The sequence below is a fragment of the Salarias fasciatus genome, chromosome 23, assembly GCF_902148845.1.
Source record: "Salarias fasciatus chromosome 23, fSalaFa1.1, whole genome shotgun sequence".
Taxonomy (NCBI): Eukaryota; Metazoa; Chordata; class Actinopteri; order Blenniiformes; family Blenniidae; genus Salarias; species Salarias fasciatus.
In genome coordinates this window covers 19,468,594-19,493,593 of record NC_043766.1, presented here as the reverse complement: position 1 = coordinate 19,493,593, position 25,000 = coordinate 19,468,594, and the positions used below count along the sequence as shown (strand labels likewise).

General features: G+C 41.7%; 1 protein-coding gene across 3 annotated transcripts in view; it reads left to right on the top strand.

Annotated features, from left to right (window-relative positions):
- Window positions 1–25,000, top strand: part of tle2a (TLE family member 2, transcriptional corepressor a) — a 38,061-nt gene that overhangs the window by 717 nt on the left and 12,344 nt on the right. For all 3 annotated transcript variants that reach the window (XM_030082760.1, XM_030082763.1, XM_030082761.1), the window contains exons 2-4: window positions 9,359–9,522; window positions 19,962–20,025; window positions 23,597–23,641. In XM_030082760.1, coding sequence (XP_029938620.1) covers window positions 9,359–9,522; window positions 19,962–20,025; window positions 23,597–23,641 — 273 coding nt within the window. The remainder of the gene's footprint in view (window positions 1–9,358; window positions 9,523–19,961; window positions 20,026–23,596; window positions 23,642–25,000) is intronic.

Sequence of the window (25,000 nt, the reverse complement as noted above, 5' to 3'; positions counted from 1 at the left end):
GACACTGTGCAGCCCAGTCTCTCATAGTGTGTGTCTTTATATGCAGGGTTGGATGTAATCATTGTCTCATGAAGGTCAGGCAGATTGTTGTCAGTTGGGGTTTAATGGGGCAAAGCCCTCCTCAAACTTTGCTGACTGTCTTTGTGGATAAATCTCTGGTGTTCTTTGCTGGCTACTACCAGGGCGAAATCACAAAACATGGATCCTTGTCCCATCTCCATGCTGTGGTGGAGTTGACCCACATGATGAAGTGTGTGTTTGTTTGTCCTCTTCCTCACGAGCTGCAAGAAGGGGAAGGGAAGTGAGTCAGCTTGGCTTGTTGTCACCTTTTCTCAATGGCCTTACCTTCTTAAGTGCCATTCATTGTTTATATAATTTTTTCTTTACTTTCCTACCCTTCTTCAACCATACTGAGTGCAGTTTATCACCGTCATTTAATGATTTCATAGTCTGAACCTTTTATTATTTCCAGAGAGGATTCTATAAATGCCCAAAGTGCTCTATCATGTAAATTAAATGGTAATAACCTTTTTAAAAGTAGAAACTGACATGCAGTTTGTGTTTCAAAAAGATTTCCTGAAAGTCCAGAGCGAAATTCATGCTGCATGGCTTTAATTTGTTTCAGTCGAGTTTAGGTGGAGAGCTTTTGAGCGGGCTGAAATACATAAACAGTGGTCCTCCAGCTGTGTGAAGTATCAATTAAGACCTGCTCATTTGCCTAACCCTCCTCTACATCCCTCAATGATGGCACCCTGCACCCCACCCCTGACAGCGTTTTGACATTCGTGTCCCATGTATTGAAATCAGATTAACACACACTGTGCACTATAAGTTCACATGGATGTGTGTGTGTTCCACACCTCAATTATTCATAAATCCAGTCAGGCAAGTAGAGATTCAAAGTGACATATTGTTTGAATATTTGTAGCTTTTCTGACATTAGGAGATGCTTGAATTGCCCTACCATGCACTGTAACTTAATATTTAAGGCTGTGCTTCCTTTGTGTGATAACGGGGTGTTGTGAGTCCCTTCCCAGCGACTCAACCCCCTGTGCACAAACATACAGCACATGCAAAAACATTACACACACAGCAGCAGCAGCTGGGTATGTAGTATAGCTGAGTGCATGAAGGCAGGGCAGGAGGCAGACTGTGGGTCTGTGGTTTGCACTGTAAACCCAATCCCTCTCATCCAGCCTCTCCTCACTGTGTTCCTGTGAGAGCTCCAAACCACATCTTAATGTATGGGCAGGCGTCCCAGGGTGAGAGTAGCAGACTGCGGCGGGTCTGGGTGGAATGTTTAGGCCAGCGGCCCCGTTTCATTTCAGCTCTCCGCAGATCTCAGCAGTACCGTGCGAGGGGCCGTCATCAGAAAGTCTCCGGCCATCAGCAACTCTTGTTTGCACCTCAGAGTGAAGGGCCTCTCAGTCCAGCAAACTGTTTAATCTCTGAAATGCTGGGCTGGCAGTCTCCTGTCATCACTGGATGTTGGTGTGCTGTGAAGGAAGTGACTCATGTATTATATAAACATGTAGCCAAACATATCTCCTAAAATGTGTAGTATCAAATGATAATTATAGACTAACTTTAATCCAGTTTTAAATTCTGGACCGCTTTCATACACTGAATACTAGCATTGTGGTTGTATCTCCCAGGCAGCAGGTAATCTGACCTGCATTTTCATAACTTAAGACAATAGATTATCTTACTCGTTGTTTGTAAGAAATTGAAGCTTGGAAACTTTTCAGACTTTTTGTAGTTGGAAATTTGAGGATAATGGTTGACTCCTAATTGCCCGTAGGTATGAATGTGAGTGTGTGTGATCATCTCATAATGCTCAAGCTTTCCAGGGTGTATCCTGCTGTCATGTATAGCCAGCCGGGATGTTCTCTGGCATTCTGTGACCCTGTGTTAGATGGAAAATAGAAGAAGCATACTTTAAATGTGCTTTAATCACACATCACACTTTTGCATTGAAATCTTTATGTAAATGTAAATCTAAACATAGTACATACTTGAGAGAAAGAAATATATTTGCCTTTGTGCTAAAGTTGCGTGAACACCAATAAATCCTGTAGATGTATTTGGTTTTCTGTATGCGCTGCGATGATCATAGGATCCTGCCTCATGTCAGAAACAGTAGCCTGGTGGGGAAGTGCATCGGACATGGCAGATATGGCTGGTTGTCACAGATCTTTAGTGTTATTTCAAATCTTCTGCAATGATGAAAACATGCACAGAACAAAAGTGAGTCATAAAAAAAGACATTTTACTCAGCTTTTATCAAGCATACACTGTTTTAACATCTCACTATAATGCAGAACTATATATGTTGATTAAAGATGACATTATTGTTTGTTTTAATAGATGTGACATATAAAAACATGTTATTGCTCTTTCATCTGTTTAACTTAAGAACGACTACTGATCCTTCTGAGTGTGAACTGCTCTGAAAAGATCCAAATCTCTCAAAGGTCACTGTCCGAGCATCGTAACAGCCCTCTGCCATCCACTGTATCCAGAACAATGAACAGAGCCGAGCGAGGGCTTTGTTCAGAGGTGCATATTGTCAATATTGGAGAAATCTTGTTTTGTATTTGTTTTAAGCCGTGAGGAGGGATTATTCATGTCTAATATCTAATGCACACTCACCAAGTGGTTTACTGCCACAATATGTTATGGTAAACATTCAGTGCAGGTTGCAATTTGGAAATTTTGGATGAATTTAAAGTGGTTTTAAAATAAAGTTTTCTTTGGCTTAGCCAAGATCCTTTACATGAATACATGAATGCTAAAAAAAACACAAAAAAACATGTATTTTTCAATATCAGAAATTTGTAAAGACATAACTCCCAGATTAACTTGGACCAATGTTAAAGCTTTCACAAATCTGAGAGTCAGTTAAAAAACAAGAAACAACCTAAGGAAGTCAAAATGTCATCATCTTAGAGGTTTGACGATGTCCCTCATCTTCATCTGTGCTTTTGATATTGTCCTTTTCACTCCCATTCATAGCACCAAATTCATATCCAGATGTTGAAACACAGATATGGTGAGACGTGAAGAGAAGAGTGACTTTGTATGACTGAAATGAGACGTTGTCCTTTCCATCCTCAGAGCTAACATAAACCAAGCCTCTACTTCCTAAGCCCTAGCATGCTTTTAGCTCTTTATCACCACTGTTGTCCAGCGGTGAGAGTGTGGCTATCGATCAGCCGCTTGCCTACTCCGCTCAGCCAGCGATTAGAGGGAGAGAGAGGGAGAAAAGGCAGAGGAAGATGAAGGAAAAGAGGCTGAAGGGATCTCACGTTTACACAAGCTGTTGTGGAAGTGCGTCTCGGTGGAAGGAACAAACGAGCTGAGGGGGTTACCTAATAAAAGAAGGCACCTCCAGCAATTAAGCCAGCTGACAGGCAAACTGTGGAGCTTTACTAATGTGGGCTGACAGCAGGGAAATTTGAATAACGAGGCTTGCGGGAGGAAGAAGGAGACAGGAATGAGGAGGTGGAGGTGATGGGGGGGGCTGAGAAAGAAAGATGTGTGGTGCTAATGAAACAGGTGCCTGGCAGCCCCTCCCCTTTAAGTGAAGGAATCATTGAGAGATTACCAACATGTTTCTCCGGTGCACAGCCGAGCTGATAGCTACTTGATGTGAGGTTGGTGGAACTTTCTATTTGCAGCGTGAGCTGGTTTAACAATGGAAACGACAGATAATGGTGACAGTCATGCTCACTTTAATTTGATATTAAAAGGCTTTTACTTGAAATACCTTTGAAAGAGGACGGTGTATTGACATGTTTTGTGGCTTCTTCAATCAGGTAGGTGTGTTTTGGGCGTGGGTGGCTGGATACACAGGGATACACATTCGGGCATGCTGGGTAAGACCAGTATCCTTGGTAGTAGTTAGATGAGAGAGGGAGAGAGCGCGCTCGGTGGGTGTTTACTCTGATGATTGACTCTGTGGGTAAGCTGTGTAATTAGTGGCCTGACTAATGGGTTGAGCTATATGAAGGGTGGCAGTGGCAAAGCATCTTCCCAGCTGAAAGATACAGACAGACAGCAAGAGATCAGCCTAGATGAAGCAAATAAATATTTTGAAAGCCTTGCTTGTGGTTATGGTTTGATCTAGGAATCAATGATCTGATGAACCGGTGTGGATTGAATATCTTAAAAAGTATTGACTGGGTTAAAGTAGGATTTTGTAGATGTCTGTGGATCTCCGTCAATGAATTCAGCTGACCGTTGACTTCTCAAGGTACATACAGTATTTATAAGTTGGCTTTATCATTGTTTTCTTCATGGATTTATTGTGAACACCAATTAAACTACAACACAGCATTAATGCTCTCGTCAGAGGGAATCCATTTGTTTTCCTTTCAATCTCTTATTAATCTTGTGCAGACTTTACTAAAATTGTAATAATTCTATCATTTAGTTCATCTTGCAATGGAAAAAGTTTTATTTATGTACTTCTAACACAAATAAATTATTGAGATACTATCCAAACAAAATTGGGAAATAAAATATATAGGATAGCCCAATAATGTTCATACTGTATATAAATAACACTTTATGTCAGTGCGTACCGGTAATAAAATAATAATACATATAACTAATAATCCTTTGCAATGGACTATAAGTCATGTTAGTTTTTCTAATTATTGGTATATATATTTCAAATTTTAAGAAGGGTGAACCTGCTTAAAAGACAGTACTGGTACAACATGAAGAACATCATGCCTGGCACCTTTTAACTATGGTTGGTGCGTGGTAATAACATAACATTAGTTCATTGTGTGCACTCTCAGAGAGCTGCATGGTATCTGAGCTGAAGACTCTTTTAGTCTTCTGTGCGAAAATGATAAATGTAACAAAAGTTTTGAGATATCTTTTTTCTGTGAAGCTATATATGGGTAAATGTACAAATTGTAGTAGAAACTAAGTTACATTTGTCCTTCTTGGGAAATCTGTTCATCTCCTCATCCCTCACCCCCCCAAAAAAAAAGAAAAGAAAAGGAAAAAAAAACCTACAAAAACTTTCTTTAAAGGGAACTTAATGCTCTTATAGTCAAACAACCACATCAGAACCATGATGGCCCCATTTCAGCTCCATTAGCAAATTATGTGTCAGTGTGGGTCAGTGTGGGTCAGTGTGGGTCAGTGTGGGTAGTGAGGATTGAGACGCATCCTGCGGATTCACATTTATATTGACATATGAGCTGCAGTCATGTTTGGAAGCAATAAAGTGCATGTGTGCTTTTAAATACTTGTGGAAAACTGCGTCGCATACACGCCCACTTAATGTTTGTAGTGGGCGTGGGTGTGTTGGCCCATCAGTGTGTGTTTGGCTGTGTGTGTACGTGCGCGCACACACATGCGTGTGTTACTTTTGAGGGTAAGGGGGTGTTAGAGCAAGGATGTGAGGTCATAGTGGTTTTCTCCTTGTGGTGTAATTAGAGGTAAGTCAAATGAAAACAGGAATTATTTCATTCAGGGCATGCCGCATTGTAAATGTTTTTTCCACAGAATGTAATGTGTGCACAGTTTACATTTTTCTCAAAATTTTCACACAATATCGATGTGTTAATCCATTTATGTTGTATGATTCTGCACTCATGGGTTGCCATGCATTTGACCTCTAATGCTATAATGTGTGTGAGGAAAGCTTAACCTGCTTCACAGCCCTGCTAAAAGTGTGTTTTTATGTATTTGTCTCCATCCAGGTAGATTCTGAAAACCACTTTATTGAATTATTTCTATAATATTTTCCCACTGAAGAGTTTCTTCCTCCATATACTGTGAAACTTGTTATTAACTCTTTTTTTCTGCTTTTTAGCAGGCTAACCTTAGACCTTCCAGACCTTCCCTGTACTTCTGGTCTGACAAAGTCATATTTAGGGTTTTCTTTTTGGGCTTGCCCAATAGGTGGCCCTAAACCCACTAAGTTTAGCATTTTGCTTTTTTTCAGCTGGCTTTCGTGGACAGAAAAGATCGCAGTGGTGCTGAATTACACACAATGCTGCTTGGTCTTTGTAAACACTTCCCTACTGATTTATCTAAACAGTTGAGCAATCAGATTATCTTTAATCATACATTTCAAAAAAATAAAAAAAAACCTCCTTTCTTGTTTCGCCCAACCTTGTGCAATCCTTCCCCAGCATTACAGAAGCCGACTTTACAATTGAATGAGCCACAGAGAGATCTAGCTTGTAATTGTGTAACAGTGATTTTCAGTCTATGTAAGCTTTGTTCAAGGGCAGACGGCATGTCTCTTGTTTGCCTTCAAGCCAAGACATAGCAGAGAGGGAGGGAATAACTGACCATGGGATTATCAGGTGCGGCTCCCTGCCTAGATCCATTCCCTGAGGTCGCCGGGTCAGCTTAATGGCCTAACCTCCCAATTTATAGCCTGCTCAGCTATTTGCCAGATCTGGAGTTAGGGGAAGCAAATACTATTGGTTCATAAGAAACATGGCGATATGAAAAGAGGTTATATGCTGAGATAGTGTCAGTGTTTGTGTGTGAAGTCTGTGGCATGCATCCTATCTTGACAGTTATGAATCCTCACAACAGCAGCCAGATCCAGCAGACTGGAGTGGTACATAAGGTCACAAGTGGCTGAGCCTGCAGAGACACAGTGGTTTCCTCCATCTTCAAAAAAAATATCTTCTCTTGAACAGCAGAAAACACAAGTTGGCAGCATAGTTTATGCATAGGAAAAATGCTGCCTTTCCTCTCACCTCTCCTCTGGAGACTTGGCTATATTTAAAAAAAAAAGAGAAAGAAAAAAAAAGCTTAAATATGGTGAAAACAAGAAGGGGGAAAAGGAGCAATAAAAGGAAGGATAGTCTCCTCTTTCTCCCTCTTTCTTGCCTACTATAAAATGGCCTTGGTGCTCTTTTTTCCTACTGTGAAGCGTAATTGCTGTGTGTGTGTGTGTGTGTGTGTGTGTGTGTGTGTGTGTGTGTGTGTGTGTGTGTGTGTGTGTGTGTTTGTCTGTGTGTGGGTTTAATCATGGGTTTTTGAGAGACAGGGGTGTGTGTGTGTGTGTGTGTGTGTGTGTGTGTGTGTGTGTGTGTGTGTGTGTGTGTGTGTGTGAGCAGTGAGCAAGACTGACAAAATGCGTATGTGTATCTTTGTGCTGGTGAGTGAGTTTGAGTGTGTAGTAAAAAGTGTGTGTGTGTGTGTGTGTGTGTGTGTGTGTGTGTGTGTGTGTGTGTGTGTGTGTGTGTGTGTGTGTGTGTGCGCGGTGCACTTGCACTAGGAGGGGGATCTGGCCGACAGTTTGAGAGCAGCTTGTTAGAAAGAAAGAGGAACAATGAGGCCACAGCCCCTCGTCTTCAATCTTCTGTTTTCTCTTCTTTTTCTTTTCTCTTCCCCTGTTCTTTTTCTTTCTTTCCATTTTTAATCCTCTGTTTATCATAAAGTCTTCCAGTTTTTAGCTCCTCTGTGTATTGCTTCCAATAGTCTCATCCATCTTATCTGTTAAACATGGCTCGTGATTATTTCGTTTTTAGAAAATTCTTTATTTGCTATTCGTCTCTCTTTGCTGCTCTCACACCCTCATTTCTCACTGTTTTCTCTCCTTAGATAACGTTTCACCTACTGACACGCCTATCTCTGTATTTGTCTAATTTTTCTGCACACACATTTGGTTTCAATGTTGCATGTTTCACACACCTGGTGTTCGTTTTGTAGTAGCTTCTCAATACTGAAATGTATTTGATATTTATCATACATTGTTAATGTGTAGAACACGAAGACTGGGTCAGGTTTATTATTTATAGAAAATATTTGTACAGTTCTTCAGGCATGTTATTCAAAATGTGAAAACTTCAAGTGATTTCTTGTGCTGGAAAGGTGTGCAACTTGTTTAACAGGAAAAGAGCTTCACCTCATTTGACACGGCGTGATTAAGTCAATCAAATCTTTCAGTAGAAATGTATATAGACCTTTCAGAGATGAACATCCCTGCACACATCAGAGCAAAACTCTCACAAAGATGTCATGAAATTAGGACGAATGGTCCTACTTGTGTGTAATGTGAAAATCTGCCAGTGATTATGTCGTGGTTTGGCCGATGCAGATGTGAATACATCTGTGGACTTTAATATGACATGAACCTCTTTTTCCTTGATTCATCTCACATTACACAAGGAAGTTGAGTACATTATAAGAAATATCAAAGCAGGCTGATGAAATGTTGTGAGGTCACTTTACCTTTTAAAAATGCACGTAAGAGGAAATGAGTTGCTTGAGCAAAAAATGTTGCTGCAGGTCAGACTCAATGTCTGTGGCAGTAATTGGCAACTTTTATCTAAGTTTGCGGGGGATTTAAAAATGAGCAACAGCCTTGTGACAGAGCCCACTTCACATAGAACTCTTACAATATATTAAACTTTACAGAAATACAAAGACTTCTTAACAGACAAAGGACCCCGGGCCGTTTTTACACTATGAATGCATTGTATGTATTTACTCTAAAGTACTAATCAGCTCCCACAATGCAACATTAAAGTCTGAGTTCTTTAATATTAAGAATCTGATTCATTTACACTTCACTGTGACTCAGATGAACATCAAATTTTAAAGCCTTGAAATACCTTTTGAAGGCCTCACGAAAACAAGATACTTTCATTTGTGCCAAAGACATTTAGCCCCGTAGCTTCATGTCATCGTCTTACTTGGCCCCCGTTAAGCTTGTGAACCGGCTATCCTCAGCCCTTTCTGCTTCTGCGGACTCCGATTTGACAGAGAGCCAAACAGACAGACAGACGGACAGCACTGACCACCCTCCTAGGCCAGCTCTCAGCCCTCTTTTGTCTGTATGTCCTGCAGCATTACCCCTATGGTTGTAGTCTCCTAATTGCTGTGGACCCTGCAGAGAAGAGAGACTATACAAGGGTTGGGAGGGGTCTTCAGCCAAGACGGGTTCTTTTTTTCTCCTTCTTTTCTCCCCCACTGCTTTATTCCGGTCTTTATTTCTTTCTCATCTTCCAACTTGCCATTAAATAAAGTGTGCTCATTTGGCTAAAAAGCTCTTGCCCCTCTCTGCCCTCCCATCTGAGTTCTGCTGACCCATTCACATCTGGCTCTGCTGGCAGTCACAGCATCTCTGCAATAGACATCCTCTCGGAGGCATGCTGGTGTGCACGTGCGGTTATGATGCTCATGGTTTTTGGTTTTTTTTTTTCTCCTTCTGCTGTTGTTTTGTCTTGTTCACTGTAACTGTAGGTCTTTAGTATGAAGATGTGACTGAGTGGCACTTTTCTTTTATCATGAAGTTTATTAGTTGACATAAAAGACTGTTCTAAATTATTGGCACATTCTTAAAATCTGATATTTATTGTCTTTACAGGCACCTCTTCAGCCACCCCCTGGATCCTCGGCCTCAGTGGTGGCAGCGGCGGCAGCAGCGGCAGCGGCAGCTTCGGGAACACCCCAATCACTGAAACTAACCTACCCAGAAACTTTGGACCGCATCAAGGAAGAGTTTCAGTTCCTCCAGACCCAGTACCATAGGTGGGTGTTCCAGGTTTTTTTTTTTTTTTTTTTGTGTTTGTGCATCTATTTCCTTATTTTAACAGATTATGAAGTGATATAGAATGTAGCGCACTGCATTTGTAGGGTCCAACTTATCTTTTAGGGACCAACATGCTACATTTAACAACAGCTGTATTTATTGTAACTTCAAAAATTGATAGCATGAAATATTAATGTTGAGTGTTGTAACAGTACTAGTCATTTCAATATTCAAATTTAGAGACAAACAAAGGCTTTATCATCTTAATGATGGGAATCAGTCTAGCATATGTATTCTCAGGTGTCTGTTTATCAGTGTGATGTGTGTGAATTGGTGCAAAGTCAACTTTTTCCAGAGAGTATGTTGTTTTTTCGTGCACTTCCTTGCTCCTAGTCAAACACACGTGCTTATGCGCTCACTCTGATTGTGATAATACAAGATAATGCTATGCAAAGCTTTGACGTCTCCTGTCTTTGCATGGCTGTATGGTGTGCTTGATGTGCAGGAATGTGCCCAGAGAACCTTTGAATGAGGGATTTGGCCTGGTTGTGCAGTCCCCAGCTTTCTTTCTCTCTCTCTCTCTCTCTCTCTCTCTCTCTCTCTCTCTCTCTCTCTCTCTCTCTCTCTCTCTATTCTGTTGGCACACCTTCACAGGGTCCCCCCCCCCCCACCTCTTTGCACCCTGCCACCACTCTTTTCCTCTCATCCTGTTTTGATTTAGATGGTCAGAATTACCCCCTCCTTCGATTTTGTCCCATTTCAAACTTCTATTGTGCCTACTGTCTACAGTGCGTCTAACCCCTGCAGCTGTTTTTGCCCCATTCACACTAATTTCCCAGTGTATGGGTGTCCTTGTTTCCTCCATCCGCTCTCCAAGATTGTTGCATTCACCCACATAAGCAGTCTAGTGGTGTTGATTAGCATTAAAAATATATTTTCAGTTCAGTTTCTTCACAAAAATAAAATACAGTACTCCTGTGTGACTACAACGGGAACACTTGAAGAGAGTGGAGGTGTGTTGGTTTGCCTGGTCTCGATGTGGAAATCATTGATTGTTGCTGCAATTTTGGTTAATGGATATTTTACTGAAATTTTAAATGCATAGCTTGAGGATTGTGAGAAGTTGATACTTTTTTTTTGTGTGATGTGTGCCTGGCATTTCACCCAGAAGTAATGGAAATAAAATCAGGATTTCTTTCTATGTTATAATAAAAGATCACTGAGAGCTTTTTTTTTTTTTTAACTTTTCAGAAATATTATTTCACAAAACTGCTAAAAATTTTGGGATTTGGGACTTGTGTCTGTTGATGACTTGATGATTGTTGCTATACACCAGTGGTATGATCCACACACACAGACACACACACACACACACACACACACACACACACACACACACACACACACACCAATGCTTCAGCATCGTTTTTGTTAAGTGGTGAACTCAATGAACGCTCACATTTGTTTTCTGCAAACCAGATAGAAACCCAGGGTTATCTTTTTGTAAAGATTTTGTTAAAAGGACAAACAATGTCTGCATGGTTATGACACCAAACCTTTGGACAGAGAATTTGAGGTTTGCCGAACTGAATCACCCTGACATCTGTTGCTTAAAAAGGCGTGAGCAGCTCCTCTGGCGGCAGCTCTGTATTACACCTCATGGTGAAAAAAAAACACCTGGAGCTTCACACACTGGTACTCAAAACTAGTGAGTAGGTCAACAACAAATGAATGTTGACATTAAGATCACAATTGGGAGCAAGAGGGAGCATGTGATTCCATCCGTATCTTCTATTTTCCATAGTGCAGCATGCTGTTTGAGAAGGTCTGGTTCACGTTTCCAGGAAAGATTGTTTCCTCCAGGCTCCTCTGAAAGCCTGCAGGCTGTTACGAGCACAAAGACACAGTAGATTAATACACAGCACATGACTACGACCAAAACCCAATATTGCAACCATAACCTGTAACAACAGCAGCCGTTATTGGAACAGCATGTGTACCAGGCATCTTTTCACATATCTGTTGGGTGCATGTTTAATGCCGCACTTTGATACAAACCTGTTAATTGGAGTGACTGGCTTGGCTTGCTGATAATTGGCATATAAACAGCAGTGACGTTGGACTGCTCCCCACATCGTGTTTGAGCAGCTAAATCACTAAGTTTGATTGTGTAGGAAATAATTTGAAACCTATTATCGGGAGCTGTTGCTGAACTTGGACTGGGTGATAATTGGAACTTGATTTGTTATTTTAGAAACTTTAACTTCATTATCCACTGATGAGTCAGGAAATATTTTAATTTGAAAGCTCAAAATAAATTATGACAACTTTACATGTTCTTTTCAGGCAAACCCAAGGACAGTCAGTTTATATAAATATACTTAAAGACATATTTGAGGATTCTCCACCTATTTCGTACAACATGGTCGATTTGCCATTCTTGGAGCACTGCGCATGCGCGGCTCCCTCCGCATGAGGACTGTCGGGAGCGCGCACGTCAGTTTGTTTACATCCGCGCAGCTGGAGCATCGTCTTTCCGCATAGGATTGAAACACATTTGTAATCATGTCGGACTCTTCTTCCAATCATACATAAGAATACGATCCGTAAAGTAGTGTCTTACGTGTTTATGCAACAGAAACACATTAGAATGGGATAATAAGCATGTTACCTGTCCAGCAGAAACTTCGCCACGTCGTGATCAGTCCTAAATCCCCGTTGTGCTTTGAACGCCACCTCATAAAGGAATCTCTGAGTAAAACACGCGTTTTGCCTTTCTTTTCTATGGCCTTTCTTCTATCCTCTGCCATCTCACACAATGTTCTTTTTTTGTGGCTAGCCATCTTCGGAGGTTTTCGCGGGAAGAGCAAGCCGCTTCTGAAAGAGGTGCGATGGTCGCTCCCGCTGCATGTCACTTCCTAAACAATGCTCTGCGCACGCGCGGCTCGAAACCAGAGCGCGCACAGAGGCGGCGACTCGACATGATGTGTCATCACGCAAACGCGTTCCCACATTGATTGGCATTATGACTGCCCAATTACGAGTTGAAACCAAACAACGCTGTTTGGTTCTAAGGATCCTCCAGCACCTATGTTAACTTGAGTGCGCTCTTACACAATATGCATGCAATAAATCTACAACCTTCATAAGTGCTACAATGGAGACTTTGTGGTTCTGTTAAATTGTGTTCTGGCATCTATGCTTTTTATACCAATATAGGCCAAGTTCTTCAATATATATTGCCCAATCTAGTGCTGTTGTTATTTTAAACGAATTTAAAATGTTTGTGATTATTTTGAATTATAGCTTTCAACCACAAGAGTAAAAATGTTATACTTGTCCACTTTGCCCTGGCTAAAGCCTTCAGTGTGTGTGCATGTGTGTGTGTGGTAGCCCAGTCAATGTACCTTAGCGATGCTGTATGCTTTTTTTTTTTAAATCAAAATCAACTGTTAATTGATCAAAAATGGGTTTCTATTGAAACTGAAAGTGCACAACAAAACTGATTTGCTCTTTTTTCGTATTAAAGTAAATATCTGTCAGAGTTCATATGGGATAAGTTCAGATTGGCTGCAGTTTTTGAAAGGTCCAGACAGATAGCAATGGTCAGTTGGATTACCAGCATGCTTGTTTAGCACGCCAGCAGATGAGTTGAGTCTGATTGCAGGTTGCACCTTCATGTAATCAGACCTACTTGTACACTTTTGCTCCCCAGCGGAGAAAACATGACCTGAATACCCACAGAGACAGACACAAACACACTGACCTATTCAGACAGACTTCCAATCTGATGCATGTGCTTAATACGCTTAGACACATGTATGGGCCTCCCCAATTATCTTCGCACACAAATAGACGTCTGGAAATAGCAGGGTTTAGTTGTGTATTTTGGCTTCAGGGAAGGTGGCTGGATTCTGATAGATGTTGGATTAGACGGCAGGAAAGAGACGGAGGGAAGGGATTTAACGCTGATGAGCTGCAACTGTGTTGTGTGTGCGGGTCGGTGGGTGGGGAGGGTGGAAGGGTGGGTGGGTGGCAGGTTGAGTGTATAAATTTGTGCGATGGCTTGTTGGATTTTGTGGCATATGTGGTTGTTATGATGGGATAAGAAAAAAAATCAAACCAAGTGGGGGGAAAAAAAAGAAGAGTTAATTAATTAGAGGGTCAGTGCAGGGTCAGTGCTGTGCTGTAAGGGTGTGTGTGTGTGTGTGTGTGTGTGTGTGTGTGTGTCTGAGTTTGTTAACTATCTAAACAGGCTATAATCAACAGACTGAAGGGAGACGGGAGGAGCTGCTGACAGAGCTCTCTCATTACTGTAATTTTCTTCCTCTACAAACGCGCACACAGGTTGCTCTTGGTGAAAGTGTGTGTGTGTGTGTGTGTGTGTGTGGTCTGTGGAGCAAGATAGGTTTTCCACTCGTGACTAATATGCTGCCACTCATTGCTGAAGAGCCCCTCCACTCATTTGTACCCAAATGCAACGCGGCAGTACTGACTAGTAGCTCGTGTAACTTTTGACAGAAATACCGTATTCATCATCTCCAAAATACTTTTATTTTTATCTGCCAACAAATATACCACAGAATGCCATATCATAAAGTAAATTTTAACAATGTATTTTTAAGTCGAAGCTCAGTTGATTATTAAGAACTGCTTGACTCTGTTTGCTATATTGTCCGGAGTTGTTGCAGTAGATCCAACTTTTATTTTATAAGGTATGTTTTAGTTGTCTATATGCACCCAGTGTGTCAACCTGTTGGCCTTATTTTACATATTTACAAAGTTAACATTGATGTAAACTTGCATTGAATCTTCTTTCTGACTTACAGTGTTATATGAGACCACATGGTGTGTGGGTGCTGTGGCTATGAGGCATGTCTAGTTTACTATTATAGTATATTGCCGCAAAAGTCCTTACATACTTGCTGAAAAATGGATGCTATGTCCAATACCATTATTCAACTTCTTGGAGATGTTCATCAGATAGCAACTTTAATTAATCGATGGGCAACATGCCATTGTTTCTAGAGTCAACAGTATATGGATCGGCTCACTGATGAGAAAAACAATCATTTCATTCAACACTAGATGATTCATGACACTGTCCTGTACTGTATTCTGGAAATGTATTAAACTGCTCAATGTTCAGTGACTATATCCATCCATCTATCTATCTATCTATCTATCTATCTATCTATCTATCTATCTATCTATCTATCTATCTATCTGTCAAACGATTCCTTTTATGAGGTGTATGCAGTATAAGATAAATCTGCAGATCTGTCCCATGCAGCCTTTAATTTTCAGAGAAACCCCAGTAGACTCATTAACAAAAGAGCCAACTGAGCGTTACATAGATTGACACATTAATTTCAAACTTCATCTGTTCAATGAAAGTGTGTCTCTTTTTTACATGCATTGTGATAGAAGCTGGATGCTCATTTATGATTGGTTCAAACAGACAAGTAGCCTCAGTGTTTAACTGCCTGTCACTTACTAAATGATGAGATTATATTTGCTTTTTTAGCAGACTGAGGTTTTGTGGTTTCTACATAGTTAGGTGTGAGTGACAGAGCGCTTTTATGAGAGTGTGTGTGTGTGTGTGTGTGTGTGTGTGTTTCTGGAAGACCAACCTTTACAGTTAATGTTGCAGCGGAGAGTTACTGTTGGCCTGCTATTGTGCGACAAGATCCCAGCTTTATTTTGTGCATGCTTGTGTGTAAGTGTGTGTGTTTGCTCTCGTATTTGCCCTTGAGAGATGATGAAAGAGTACACGGCCAAGTTGGGTGGGTCCCTGGTGAGGGTGTTTGTGTGATTCAGGACTGTATGTGTGTGTGTGTGTGTGTGTGTGTGTGTGTGTGTGTGTGTGTGTGTGTGTGTGTGTGTGTGGTGTCAGAGACTGAGAGAGAGAGGGAGAGAGAGAGACACAGAGAGAGAGAGACAGAGAGAGAGAGAGAGAGAGAGAGAGAGGTTGGGGGTTTTTGCAGGCAAGCAGAAAGGAAAGAATGATCAATAGTTAATGAGATGTAAAGTGAACAGTCACATACCTGGAGGCTGGCAGGCTAAATGGTCCTGACACTATAAAGGCATGACACTGATGCAGTCACTACATTGCTTACAGTTTGTGTGTGTGTGTGTGTGTGTGTGTGCGTCTGTGTGTTTTTGCGCTGGCATGTGTCGTAGTTTTTGACAGATATTGCACATTTGGTAGTAATAGAATACAGAGTGGTGAGTAAATTGATTTTACTTAGTTTATTTTAATATATTTTGGTGATGTATGTAGGTGTTGAAAATTTTTTTGAGCAAAAAAAGTGATAAACATTCCCTTCGGAGCAAACATAGGAGAATGAATGGAGTAATCCAGAAAATATTTCTTCATTTAATCCATACAGGAAATGTTATTTACTTAGTCTGTTATACTATTATTAGGATTAATACTGAATCATGCAAAGTATTTATTAAATGCTGCTCATTATTATGTCCTGTAAAGCACAAGGGAATAAATCAGTGTTAACATGATCATTTAAATTAAGTGTTCAAGCATGCAAAACATGACAGTGTTGAATGCAAATGGGTTTGCGGTTTATTAATTTTGTTTTTTAAGAAATTCAAAAACCAAGGTAATGGATATTTGAATTTCTTCTTTTTGCTGTCATCAGCCACAAACACCAACATATCCATTTCACTACAAGAATAGCAACAACAAAATAGCTTTAAGTACCTGGCTCATGGTTATTTTGTGCAGTTTATTTGCAAAAAATGTAATAGAAATGTTTGAACTGTACTTTGACTCAAATTTCCTAAAAATGGTGCAACAGTGAAAATGGCATTGTCCATTTTAAAACCTCAGGATGTTAAAAACACTCGTCCTCGTCACACAGATGCACAAGTGGTTGGTGAAATTAGGAAAATAGCCTATTGCGGTGTCATATGCAAAAGCTGCATTGAAAAAAACACCCCAATATTTTGCATTATGCCTAATAGATAAATTACACTTCATCTTCAAGGAAATAAAAACCTGCCATAAGTATTGTTTCATCTTCTGACACCAAGATGTTTTGACGATGTTCTGTCTCTGTGTTCCTGATCACTGCAGTGCGTTTTTTCAGACAGAAAAATCAATGCTCTCTTGAATATTTATCTGAGTTAAAATATATTCACAACCAACCAAAACCAGTGAAAAAGTCTGTTGTTAAAAAAGAAAAATACGAAATGTCTTTGTTGCTTTTGGAAAACAATAAATGAGGGGGAGAAAAAGTAAATGTATTGTTCAGAGAAACAAATGTTAGAAAGGAGAGCGGTGACATTTTTTACAATACCCAGTAGCTTGTTTCAAACACAGTCACTGAAAAAGCAGCCGGCACATTTCTGTAAAGTGCAAAATTAGATGTTTCTCTGTCTGCAGGCACTCATTAGAGTGTGTGTATATTCTTCACTATTTATTTAGCAGGTCTGCATGTGTGACACTGTATACTTCTACATCTTGTCTGAGTGTGACTGCATACATGCAGTGGAAGGTAAGCATGCTGGTTTAGTGTGTTCATGGGCACATGTGCGCACACACACACACACACACACACACACACACACACACACACACACACACACACACACAGACATTCATGCAAGCATGCACACAGAGCACGGGGAAACTTAGGTGTGTGTGTGTGCTTGCATGCATGGACTTGTGTGTGCATGTGTATGTGTGTGTGAGTGCGTGCGTGCACACATGTGTGTTCAGTAGCGGTGCGGTACTGACAGAGCTGTCTGAAGGCTGGCAGGCTGCAGATTTGTAGCGCATTCGGCTGATCATCTTATCTCCTGTCACCGCCAGTGAAAGATTGGAGGAACCGAGCCCACCATGGCGCAGGCACATGTGCATGAATGCGCGTGCATGCCCCACACACACACACACACACACACACACACACACACACACACACACACACACACACACACACACACACACACACACAGCTCCTTCTTTCTCTCTCGCTCACCCACTCAATCGTGCTTCCTCCCTGCGTTACTGTGTCCTTCCCTCCATCCTGCAAGTCTTCTCTCCCACCCTCTCAGTAAATGGTGCCGAGCCAAAGACTAATTATTACAGGCAATCATTTCGACATGAAATACCTACTTCCTCCCATCTCTCCCTCATTTTCTACCACCCTCCCTGCAACTCTTTTTATGTTCCTACAGTCACATAATGGCAACACACACTTGCACAGTAATTCTGTTCCTTGAAGTCCATTTTGTGGGGAATGGTTATTGCTTTCTGAGTGCGACCTTGGGGTCTTTCTTGTAAGCACAAGACGTGTCCATCTGCGCACTATGTGTGTGCTGTGCAACCTTGTAGCGCTATTGTCCAAAATCTGTAGTGCTGTGCCCAAAACAGAGAAAAGATTTCACAAATATAGATCCAGGAATTCATTACTATTAATATTTGTATCTGTATAGTAAAATTTAAAGAGTGTGACTGACTGCAGCTAATTTGCTGAAAGAAAAAACAGTTTAGTGTGTGAGTGTGACATTTGAAATGTGAATGATCAATTTTAACTATTTTTAAGTATATAAATGTCTCTTTTTTCTGTGTATTTATTCCCAAATTATTCTAGAACAATACAAACTTTCAATTGCTACAACTAAAACTGTCACATCAGTATAGAGTGCAATTAAACTGACAGTGAAGTGAATTGCTTAGTTGTATGCATTTTTGCGATATGATAGCTGCAGTTGAGTCAAGAATATATACACATTTGAAAGATTACTTCTTTTTGAACAAGCAATTAAATTGACTTCAAACTGGTCCCACCTTTTCACTTTTCTCCTTTTGCTGTTTTCAGAAATGCATCTTGATGTTACCATGAACATTTTGGCATTATCTCCTCTTTTTTTAGACTTATCAAAATTAATGGACGAACCAAAGTTTGACAAGTTTTGACACCAAAAGCAAAGCACTCGTATACAAAACACACACACACACACACACACACACACACACACACACACACACACACACACACACACACACACACACAGTAGCATTAGCTCTCAGCCCAGCTGCGAGTGACTTCTGCCGAGAAGCAATTCCACTGTAATAAAATCTATAGGGTGGGGTGATTGGGGGGGTTTCTCCTCCTCTCCCTCCCACCTCTTCCTCCACCAACACCTTTCTCTCCACTCTCTGTCCCACTTCTCTCTTCACCTCACTCGGTCCTCTTCTCCTCAACTGGCTGGCCATGATAAATGAGTCAATTATGTGTGTGTGTGCATGCAGCGCTGGAGAAAGGGAGCGGATGGGGCTGTTATTACCTGTTGCGGCTGAGGGTAATGTTGCGGTATTAATCATATTCTAATTTACACTGCCAAACGCCCCCACCCCCCTCAACCCCGGCTCGACCACCACACTCCTCCCCATCCACCCACCTCCTATACCCACGCCCCCACCCCACCCAAACAATTTATCTGTTTCCTGCAAACAGGTTGGCATGAACTGCCGGAGGCCCAAAGCACACCGCCTCACCTGGTGGAGCGGGCATGGTTGATTTAGGTGTGAGACAGAGAGAGTGAAAGTGAAATGAGGTAACAAGGAGCCTCTCTGCGCTTACGCTTGAAACCGTTAAAGAATGAAGGGTGTGAGTCGATAAATTCAGCCGCTGACATTAACCGAATTTAGAGGGCACAGGGGAAGAGTCGGGGTGTGGGGACAGACGAGCATGCAAAGACAGAGGAGGGACAGAAATATGGGACACGTGGGAGAGGTGTTTAGGCGCTGTCAGCGCAGACACATGTTTATCTTTGCTTGAGAGAATCTCCATGCCAGGCTTTGCAGTAACTGTGTCAGCTTGAGAGCCCACAGACTGAGCAACACACAAGGGCCATGTCATAAACAGAACAAGACGTGATTGTAAGACTACAAAAAAAAAAGACAGACTTACCAAATTTGACCCCTAAAAACTAAAACTTCCTTTAAAACTGGGCTGTCCAAGGTAAAAGGATGGATGGTCGCATGGACACAACGATATGAGATGATTTTCGTGGGAAGAAAGCAAGATGAGGGGAGCTGGAAAGTATATGAACATTTTGAAAATTGCCCAGTGAGAGAGAGAGAGAGAGAGAGAGAGAGAGAGAGAGAGAGAGAGAGAGAGAGACCTTGGCTGTGCCTGCCTGCAGTCTTGGCTGGATTTCAGGCCCCAAGCGTGACTTTGTCTATTTCTGCTCTGCTCTGAGGTGATAATGGGCTGTCAGCACCCCAGTCACCCTGCTCCCTCTACCCCCCTCAGTGAATGATGGGGAGGGAGTGAGAGGAGAGGGGTGTGAGGCCAACTGTAATTTGTTGTCATGTTGCTAATTGCATTGTGTATTTTTATTTGGGGTGTGATACAAATCAAAACTGTCTGACTCAATTTTTTTTTCTTTTTTTTTCCCTTTGTCGCAGCTTAAAACTGGAGTGTGAGAAACTGGCCACAGAGAAGACTGAGATCCAGAGACACTACGTTATGGTGAGACGCACACACACGCGCACGCACATTCACACACACACAAATGAAAGTTAAAGGGACATTCTGATCTTGATTGTTATTGCTAGTTGCTGAACCCTTATGAAAGAAGCCTGCTTTTCCCCATAAATTAAACTGTTATTATGATGTGGCTTGAGAAACAGATGAAGGTCCCCACAACACTAGTTATACCTGGGCACCACACACACACATACACACACACATACACACACACACACACACACACACACACACACACACACACACACACACACGCCACGTCTCACCACATTCACTCACAACAAGAGCAGTGCCAAGTCCCCTAAATCCCTTTCATCTGCGAACAGCTGCCAAACAACACCCACCAAACACCACGCGTAAGACCACACAGGCACACACACAACACACACACACACACACACACACACACACACACACACACACACACACACACACACACACACACACACACACACACACACTCTTATTACAGGACTACAAAATGAATCAAAAAGTTGACAGTTTCTGCTTAGAATATTTGTTGCAGGGCTGATTGTTTTGAGGGAACAATTAAAATTTTTTGCTTCCTGGTTTCTTTTGTTCAGGAAGAAAGGGTATCATTAAAAATTACTCGCTGTGTTTTACAAAGTGAACAGTCAATCGGCGCACAAATGCAAGACGATCAAACCATGTCCAACTACTTGTTTTAAAAATCAAATGTACTTTATTTTTCATTTCAGCTTTTCTCAAATATATATTTGATGCGACTCCTTACATGCCTGTTTCATTATTATTAATTTTCAGCTTTTAACTACCAGCTTAACATGACAGTATAGATCATTTTTACCTCTTGGAAATTAGCAAATTAATCTGGGTTTTTTATTTTACTATACAGTATAGTGTATATAACTTGTTCATTGTTGTAAGAAATGTATCAATCCTTCCTCCATAACTGCAATATCCAGATTGGACCCAGGTTGCAAGGGAGTGGAGCAGGTCCCAACAGACAGTGGGTGAAAGGCACATCCAGCATAAGTCACCAGTCACCCACAGCACCAATATACACAGGGACAAACAATCACACACACACACACACACACACACACACACACACACACACACACACACACACACACACACACCCACAGCCAATGCTGAGTCACCAATTTATCCAACCAGCCTGCCTTTGAATTATTCAAATATTCCAAAAAAGCAGTAGATTTATGAGGAACACACACCCTCTAAACACCAAGGTCTTCTTTGTTTGGACTTGAGTATTAACCACCGCACCATCTTAACAAAAATTTGTAGATAAAATCACTTGCTGCTAAGTAGGAAACAAAGCGTGACATTAATTGCGATCGCTTTGGTTTCTTTTCTCTCCTGCCTGATTTGCTCTTGTATTATACATACTTGTTAAAGTTAGAAAGCTTTATCTCTGATTACAAAGTTATAGAAGAAGGCCCGAGTCCATGGTTGAGTCCCCGAAGGATTTCTGTGACAGCAAGCCAGCAAACAAATGCACAAGGACAGAATTGTGGTGTGTCTACAGTTGTACCATTCAGCAGCAGAGCTGACTGTGAAGGATACATGATCAGCAGATCTTTCTTCTGGATAAAGGAAAGGCCAAAACTCTTTGTCTTTCTTTGTTTTGCTTTGTGTTTTCAAGTCTGCAAACCCCAGCCTTGATTTACCTGTGATCAGAGCTATAAACAACCACAGCTGACAGAGCGTTGGCTGCCCAGAACCCACTGTGCCAAAAAAGAGCTATGTGGCAATCCTGGCACAGAGCAGGGACTTGTGGGGGATTGAAGTTTTAGTGAAGGGGAGGTGGGGGTAGTTGGCATCAAGCATAGGCCAGGTCTCCTTTGCTGGCTGATGATTTGGGGGAGTTTGGATGTTGCTAAGCAACAGGCGAAACTTGGCAAACCCACTGCCAAGCAGAGCTGCCAGCTGCCAGGAAAGGCGTCTTTTATGGAGGCTTACAGGCAAACACACACAGAAAGAGGAGCGTGCACACACATGCCTTAAGCACACACTGCGAAGCATGCACACAAAGCACACAGATACACACGCCTACACAGTTGCAGACTTATGCTTTAAGCACACACACCTGCACGCACACACACATACGCGCTAACTGCCAGGAAAGATGTCTGGAGAGAGAGGACCCCTGCCATCTCCTCTCCCATCCTGCCAGTCTGTGCTGGCTGCCCAACTGCCAATCTTCTCTCTCCACAACCAGTCACGCTGAAAACCAAATGTCAGCCTGTCACTTTTCAAGGCATCTGACTTTAAAATGTTCTCCTTTTCGCCCATCACTGGAGGAAGAGGGAGAAAGAAAGTGAGAGAGAGAGACTGAGACCCTCACCTGTCTCTCTCTCTCTCTCTCTCTCTCTCTCTGTGGCATTCAACGCCTCCTGTGTTCCCTTCAGCTCCTTCTACTTTCGGATAAAAGCCAAGGTCAAATAGCTCACATTAGACATGATTATTGCAATAGTCTGTCACCTTCTTCTGCCCAGCGACAATTTTCCTACCTCGCTTTGGGTTTCTGGCTTGAGAAACACGCCTCAGGGTCATTTTAGTACTATTGACTTTCAGCAGAGTCAAGGTGAAATTAGCGGCGATGTGCTTTTAGGGACATATGGGTGCTTCAGAGTGCACATGCTTGGGCAGGCATCATATGAAACTGAGAGCAAAGGGAAAGGCTTTGAGTGGTCACGGACTATTACATCTATGTGTAGAAAAGCAACAAATGAGTGTAATTTTATGAAAACAACCCAGAAGTAATGGAAGAAATCAAGCATTTTTTTTTTTTTTTTTTAACAAATTGGATTTTAGTGTGTCTACGCGTTTCTTTTAAGATGATGCTTTTCTTTTCTAACCGAAGTGAAGCTGACAGTGTTGAATATTTGTTATCATTAGTAGAAATCCATAAAAATATCAAGACTGGTACTAGTGTGTCTTTGCTGCTCTGTCTGTGCCCCCAACCCAAAAAACTGACAAATTATAGTTATGCTGGAGGATTATTTTCTGGGAATCAATGCTGCCAGTTTACCAGTTGCATTTTCTGCAGCTGTGTTATGGTTTTCATGAGAGTTAAAGTAAACGTGTAGATTGCAGGTTTATCAGTTGCTCCACACAGTGCATCTCAGTTATTGTAAAAAAACATTTTATTGAAAAAAGGCAGTCAACTTATCAAAATATGCGAACATATCAAAACAGCAAACTCTAAGATGACGTTCAGCTTGATACACACAAAACACAATATATACAGGAGAATGCAGGTACAGTATTTTAAGGTTTGCAGACAGCACTGTCGCATCTGTGACCTCTAACACAATGTTTACTGTGTAATGTTTACCGCTGTCTTGTTGGCTGTTTAGTGAACACAGAAAAAGAGTTAGTTGAAATAAACATTCACGTTCTCAAAAACTACATGACAGCGACACACTCTATTTATACAGTATAAAGAATACAGTAGATTAGAAATACTTAATTATTCCTAGAGGTAAATTCTTGATATTGGCATTCATGGAAATTAATTAAACTGTCTTTTTTTTCTTTGTTTCAGTATTATGAGATGTCCTATGGTCTTAATATTGAAATGCACAAACAGGTGAGTCGTTTCCAGTGTTCTCTGTTTTCTTCTTGCTGCACTAACTTTGCTTTATTGTCCCGTGCTATTATGAGATGCTGCTACGCTTTGCTCCCCATCAGCTTCATTTCGTAACTGATATTTTCAGGAAAGTTTTTTTCTTTCTCTTTCCTTGCGCCACTCTCCGCCACTGCTGTGTCAGTCATCCCTCTGACTGACATACATAGCAGTGTTCAGTGTTATGATGTGGAAATGTTAATAAGATCCACAAACAAGATTCATTTCTCAATGACAGACAGATGAGAATGCTATGCCCTTCCCATGCCCGTCATAAATCCCTGCCCCTTATTCCCTCCATCCATTCTCCCATCCATTCTCACTCCTGTCCATCTCCCTCTCCTCATCCCTTCTTCTCCTTTGCTTTCAAAAGACGCCTCACTGTGTTTGATGCGTCTTTCTCCTAATATTCCTTTCTTAATTATTATTCTTTTTTCTCGGGATTTTTTTATCCTGTTTTTTTGTAAACTCTGCCTCCACCCCGCCTCCTCGTAGACATACAGTCCATCCTGAATTTTGCTTTAAATCAGGTCATTGCCTCCCTGCCATCTACCTTCCACCCCCCCACTTTCTCTCTCTCTCCCTCTCTCTCTCTCTCTCTCTCATTCATTTCACCATCTCGATTGCTTTGCTTTGACGTGCTGATGCCGCCACTCCACCCCACTCCCTCCCCACCACCGCTACCTTGCAATCTCGATTTTCCTCCCCCGCCCTCCTTCTGTTTCTTCTTTACTGTCTATTTCTCTTCTCCCCCCATATCCTTCTCTCATTGGCTGTCATTTCCTCAACCCAATCTGCCCTTTTCCTCCTTCCTCCACCTCCTACTTTCATTTCCCCTCTCCCATTTTGTGCCCCCCCCCCCCCCCCAACCCCCCACTCCCTCTTTCTCTGGATTGCTCATGTTCTCTCCCTCTCTTTCTTTCTCTCACTCTCCTGAAGATGTCATTTAGTAGTTGGAGTTCTCTAACAAGAAATCATTGTGTCTCCCTTGGGGTGGGGGGTGATGGATTCAGAGGATGGAGGGAAGAGGGGCGGGGGAGGTGGGGGGCACGCTGGCTGGTTGGCTGAAAAATGGAGAATGGAGAGAGGGAGGGATGTGTGCAAGTGAGAGGAATGAACGAGTGAGCATGAGAGAGGAAGAGGAAGAAAAAATAGAGGTGGAAGTTCAGTCCGGCATCAATAAATCACTTAACGGAGAAAAAGGGGTGGGGAGTGTGTACACACACACACACACACACACACACACACACACACACACACACACACACACACACACGTGCGCGCGCACATTCTCACACTTCCAAGCACTCATGAACACAGTCA